Source organism: Amblyomma mixtum, chromosome 3 (genome assembly GCF_055824585.1).
Source record: "Amblyomma mixtum isolate Tamu chromosome 3, ASM5582458v1, whole genome shotgun sequence".
NCBI classification, from domain to species: Eukaryota; Metazoa; Arthropoda; class Arachnida; order Ixodida; family Ixodidae; genus Amblyomma; species Amblyomma mixtum.
In genome coordinates, this window is record NC_143014.1 from 403,018,877 (window position 1) to 403,024,876 (window position 6,000).

General features: G+C 45.8%; 1 protein-coding gene across 3 annotated transcripts in view; it reads right to left on the minus strand.

The window, feature by feature from the left end:
- Positions 1 to 5,025, minus strand: part of LOC149357414 (uncharacterized) — a 36,482-nt gene extending 31,457 nt beyond the window's left edge. Inside the window, exons 1-4 of one of the 3 annotated variants that reach the window (XM_089584659.1) lie at positions 4,887 to 5,025; positions 3,632 to 3,968; positions 3,429 to 3,533; positions 53 to 167 (exon numbers count right to left, since the gene is read on the minus strand). Coding sequence is in view for 2 of the 3 variants with exons in the window: in XM_089584654.1 (XP_089440780.1) it covers positions 53 to 167; positions 2,614 to 2,645 (147 nt within the window). In the remaining variant the exon portion in view is untranslated. Of the gene's footprint in view, positions 1 to 52; positions 168 to 2,613; positions 2,857 to 3,428; positions 3,534 to 3,631; positions 3,969 to 4,886 lie in introns of those variants that run through there. The other 2 variants (XM_089584654.1, XM_089584655.1) reach the window with 2 other exon arrangements.
- Between the last annotated feature and the right edge of the window lie 975 nt (positions 5,026 to 6,000).

The following is a 6,000-nucleotide window of genomic DNA, read 5'->3' on the forward strand; positions in this document are numbered from 1 at the left end:
CTGCATGCATCCGTCTGAAAAGCTGCGTCCAGTGGACGCGCTGTGCATCTACCTTTTTTGTTCTCTGGATGGAGAGTCTGCTGGTCAACGTGGTTACGCGATGCAGGTATTCCACACAGACTGGCAAGTCTTCATTCCCGGTGCACCAAGAGACACAGCCAGGAAGCCTGCAGTGGTAATTACAGACCGCAATTTTTTCCAGTACTGACGAGCGAAGTGTCCGGGAACCTATTTTGGCATGCTAAGTAGAAAGTGTCAATTAGGACTGAGGATGTGACAAGCCTCGCTGACAGCAGCTAAAACCTAACTCACATAACTAGACACGTTAAATGATTGCTATACATTACGTTCACCCCAAGCTTAGCTTTAGTGCATTCTCTATTCCCTAAAGCATAAATTGTTTCGTTTCGTTAAGCCGACAATAGTAACCGAAAAATGATAAAATTGTAGCTTCATTGTGCAGGCCTTCCAAACCTACAGAACTGTCTTCTGCCCCCCCCCCCTCCCCCCCCGCCCCGGTCCCTGTGGCGTTTTGCAGCTAAGCCCACAGTCGCGTGGAGTCAAAATGAAAAAACACCGTGTGTTTTGCGATGGCAGTGCAAGTTAAAGGACCCTAATTGGTCGAAATAAATTCCTAGTCGTTCACTACAGCATCTCTAAAAGGCCAGCAGCTGCAGTACATTACATCCCACATAACACTACATGCACTGTCATTCTGCACACCAAAAACCTATACTATTAGGATATTCACTGCGTGCATGTTTAGCGGTATGCTCATTATTTCCCAGTAAAGTTAACACATACATCATATGAGGAAAAAGCCACAGCTCATTCTAGAATAACTTGTAGTTACATTTACACCCCAATGGTAACTGTATTGCGACTTTATGGCACTTTTACAGCAGTATGCAAACAATCAAAATGCTGAATGAGTGCACACGCCTGCTTTTGGCTGAGTCATGAACATTGCTGCCATCCACGGTCATACCCCAGCTTAGTGTTCAACCTGCCTTTTAATGTTGCTCTTGATGTTGAATATTACAATCTGAATATTGCATTGCATATTTTTGGGCAGCTGGCTGTGTCAACAGTACCGTCTGCTGAAGCAGTGAAGGCAAGAAAAATACTACAGTATTTTGTTTTTGGTCTTGGATACTGTTTGATCTTAATGGTGTGTTTTGGTGTGGCTGGCCATGCCAGGAATGCTTTCTCATACAGCAGTAAAGATGGGCAAATACATATACTAAAAAGTTTGAGTTCTTGACCCTGAATGCAAAATTCACTATCAAAACGTGTTCATAATGATGACCACACTAACAATGTCTTTTGAATCACAGCTCGAAGAGCCATTCATAAAGGTGACAGAAACAGAGAGGGTGCCTATAGTAGCATGGCAGGGGAGGATTTCCTATGCAAAGCATGAAAGCCTTAAAAAAAAATGTCCAAGAAATCATAACGAAAACAGCGCAAACTTCACGAAGGATGCAGAAAGGGGAGAGGAGAGACAGGCAAGAAATACATGTTTCAAATGGGACTGCCCCTTTTAAGAATGACCCATAAATCCACCCTTGTAGCCTACAACACACCATGTTTCACATCCACATATCTAGTTCGGTGCATACTAATTAATACACATGACTGTACCTTTTCGGACTATTACTAGAAGGGTAGGAGTACCTATAGCGGCTGCAGTATAGGTTTCAGTGTTGTTCATTATTTCAATGCTGTTTGTCATGTTTAACGTGCAGAGCTGCTGTTTAACATATAGAGCTGCTGCTGTACACTACAATTTCCTGTACTTGGTGAAATACTAGCTTGCAGTGTCATTCGCTTCACTTTATTCACCTTAAAGACCACCTTCAGGGGGTATTACATAACGTGTGGGATAATATATGCAGTAACAAGTACAAGTCATTCTCTTTGAATTATAAGTATATTTCATGAGAAATGGCATTAGGCAGGCAGAATTCTTTTACCCTAATTTCTTTGGGGTACTTGCCTGAATCGATAAAAAGAAAGTCGGATATGGGCATAGTCAGCGGTGACGATGAAACAAAACTAGCGATTGCACCGGTGGCGCCATCTCGTTTGTCGACCGTAGAGATTCGGCAAAGGAAGGGGGTGCTTTGCAGAGGATTTGAAGACGCTGCTTCAACTGCTTTATCAATGACCACAAGAAACAGTTTGGCCAAAACTCCCCTCAATCTTTCATGAAAAGGTGTCTTCAAACTTTCCGCAAAAGCAACCCTCACCATTCTCCTTTGACGATTCTCCATGGCTGACAAGCGAGAAGGCACCACCGGTGCAACCGCTGAGAAAACACCTAGTTTTGTTTCGTCGTCGCCACACACGATGCGAATATACAACTTTTTTTTTATCAATTCAGGCAAGTAGCCAAAGCAAATGTAGCATAAGACAATTCTTTTGACCTAATGCCATTTCTGTGCGAAATTTGAGCTCGAAGAACTCGCCACTGTAGCTGAGAAAAGCATTCTACGGAAGCGGCACGGATAAAATTCTAATAAAAGAATCTTTAGGAAGCATTTAATATTTAAGCGAAAGAGCACATCGATCGATGCAAAGCATGACGAGTTAATTTTTTTCACCGCCCACCAGTTATGCTCTGCCGCTGTGCCAGCTGTCATCAGTTTTCAAGGCGCATGGACTGGAATCCTCGGAACGAGTCGACAACTGTTCGATGTGCAGCTGTTGCTTTCATGTCATTTTTGATGCACAGTAAATGGCTCAATGGCAACGAAGCCTGGTGCTGTTGTCCAGATGAAACAGTCCAAAAAAATGTGTCATCAGCACAGCTGCCATAGTAATCATATATCCCAAATTGCCTTTAGGACAAAGGCCTACTGAGTGAAGGAGGTTAGAGACCTTTAAGCCGAATGCCTTTTAAAGGATTTTTGGTCAAAGACCTTTAGGGTAAACGCATTTGACAAAGGCCTGCACCCTAAATGCTTTCGACATAAAGGCCCTTACCTAAGCACCTTCAACCTAATGCCTGCAACCTAAACACGTGCACTGTAAAGATCATCAACCTAAAGGCCTCTAATCTAAATGCATGCACTATGAAGGTCTTCAACCTAAATACCTGTCTTCAGAGACCTCTGAGACATCAAAACTACTTACTAACAAATATGGTTAACTAGCAGCCCACGATGAGAGAGAATGCTTTTGAATTCACAGCATGTAGTCTTAAGTGGCCTCATTAATTTGCACTTTAAATTCTAGTTATTAAAGTGATGCTTTGTTAAAATCTACCTGTGGCTTCCAGTGACTGCACTGGTGTAAATTCATTCATTCTGGCACTGAACCCATTACTGCAGAAAGCTCGAAAACTGGAAGCTGTATCAATGTGTCTAGCACTGAAGAATACTCAAAGCATAAAGGCTCGAAAGAAAAAATCAGCCCCTTCTCACCATCGAATGCCCTCCCGCAGCTGGTAGTCTCTGCGTCGATCAGCCGCTGTCCCGATGCCGAGGCAGGAATGCCCAGTCTTGCGAAGGGGACCTCCAAGGTAGTTTCTGATGGGTGATTTAAGAATGTGCATTAACATCACCGAAAATGCTACACATGACTATTTTCATGCTGCAGAAATCCAAGTAAAAAATGGAGTTCCTACCATTTACGAAGGCAAAGCTGTCGGCGCGGCCGCCACGTCTGAGCACGTTACGGCACGCCGGGACGGCGGCCTGAAGACATACTATACTGCCAGTGGCAGTATTTGTGGCGAGCACAACCCAGAAAATTCGCCGAGTGCTCCGGCGAGACAGCGAAAACAGCAGCAGCCGGGTCGAGCCGACGGCGCGGAGGCGGCCGGTTGCATCCCTTCCTGACGGGGAGGCCGACCCCCTCGCTCTCGGCGTCGCCATCGCTACCCGGTTGGGGGGGGGGGAGGGAACGCCAGTCCGTTGGCCGCCATCTTGACGCCGGGCGGGGAAGGAGACCGCCATCTTGAACTGAAACAGGACAGAAAAGACCGCCATCTTGCAATGAAGCCGGGCAGGGAAGGAGACCGCCATCTTGAACTGGAACAGGAAAGGAAAGACCGCCATTTTGAAATTCTCGCAGAGGACGAGACCCTCTTGTGTCTGACGACGCTGTGAAACGGCGTCTACTTCTAGAACGCATAGCTGCTGCATTATTTTATCGGTGTGTTCCTCTTCCTGAGCAATCTCCATTGCCTTCTTGATCGTAACATTCTCGACGAGTTAAATGAACCGGCGACGAAATTATGTGACTGCAAGCTGCAAAGGATTTGATCTTGCACCATGATGTCGGTAGCGGCCAAACTTGAACGATTTGGAGAGCCGTTGGACATCGCGAATGTATTCGGCAGTTCGCTCAGCAGGTCTCTGCACACTGCGTTTGAAATGAACGCGGCTGAAATATTCGCTTTGTTCTTCTTGAAAGTGCATGTATAGTATTTGAAGGGCCGCTTTGTATACGTCCGGTGCCTCAGAGTCACCTGTCCCTATGTCGATTCTATCCTGCGTCTCTTCCTCGATGAAGCTCTAGCAGACATTGATGCCTTCTTCCCACAGCGCGTTGAGCAGAAGCGCTTTCTTGTGGTCCGGCGTTGCGGTCTTGGCGGCGGCGTCGTAGGGCCTGGAAAACACGTCGCCATTTGAGACAAGGAATAGCCGGGGCATGACCAGAAGGGTGCCGGAGGTATTGCCAAGTTCATCTTGCAGAAGGAGCAAGCGGAACGAGGGGGTCAGGACAGCCGTGCAGAAGGCGCCGCAGTAGCGTCGATAGGTCACGCAGACGACGTTGAATTCACGTCAAAAAACAGCCAAGTGCAAAAATGCTGCGTGAAAGTAGGTCAGCAGAAGTAGTAGATGTAGCAGAGAAGTAAGTAAAATTTTCTCACTCACGTATAGGCATGATGCATGTGGATGGATCCTCGTCGCCAAAATGTGTCGGGCGCGGCCGCCATGCCGGAACACGTTAGGGCACGCCGGGACGGCAGCCTGTATAAAGACATCGACGCTAACGCTGAACGACGTTGAGAGAGTCACCATTTATTCAGAGCGCGGCGCGTTAAATAGACTGAGCGACGCCAATACAGCGCCCCCATGGGGTGAGCAATCTGTGGTCCCGAAAGCGAAACCAAGTTAAAACACTAATAGCTTTTGGATCGAGAAACGGGCGTCGAGTTAGATGAACAGCAAATTTTAAAGCGGAAGCCTTTAATGCCTGATCGTTGTAAGCAAGAGTTGTTGACAGAAATATCACGCTTTTCAATTGGTCGAAGTGGTCGTGACGTCACAATGCGCGAATTTCGAATGCGGCCAATTGTACTTTGGTTAGTAACCATGCAACCAATTACAGGGATGTTGTAGTGATGTTCCAAGTAAAATAAATCAATAAATAAAAGCGAGTAGGAAATTGGTCGAGTTGGGGAATCGACCCAGGCACTCTGGAGTGAGAGATGAGCATGCTAACCTATCCGCTGTGGCAGCTCGATGGTTTGGAATGAACAAAAAAGGCGCGTCTAGTGAATACTGTGTTTTCGATCACTCCCATCTTTCTCCCTTCCCTGGCAGAAAAATTAAAAAGAAAGAAAACAGAACAACAAGAAATTGAAAAGGAAAAATTAAAGGAATAAAAACTAAGAAAAATAAAAATGTTGAAAAATAAATAAATATTTATAAAGCACAAAATTAAAGAAATGAATGCAAACCAGTGCGCAAGGAAAGGCTCTCGCCTTGCAGCACTTCAGAGAGCCAAAGTGCTCTCTGAATTTTTTGTCTCGTGCTTCAAAGTTTTGCTATAGGTGCCAAAGTTCAGCCACAGCTTTTCGCCTCTCCTTCCCCGCTGTGCTTTCCAAGCCTTCGACAGGCAAATAAATGTGGCCACGGTGTCCTGACTTTGCACGCACAGCATTGATGCCGCCTGACTGGCGACCTCAATACCACGCGTCCAAAGAACGATATGTTAAACAGCAGCACACACACTATATTATTCAAGTTCACTATAACACATATG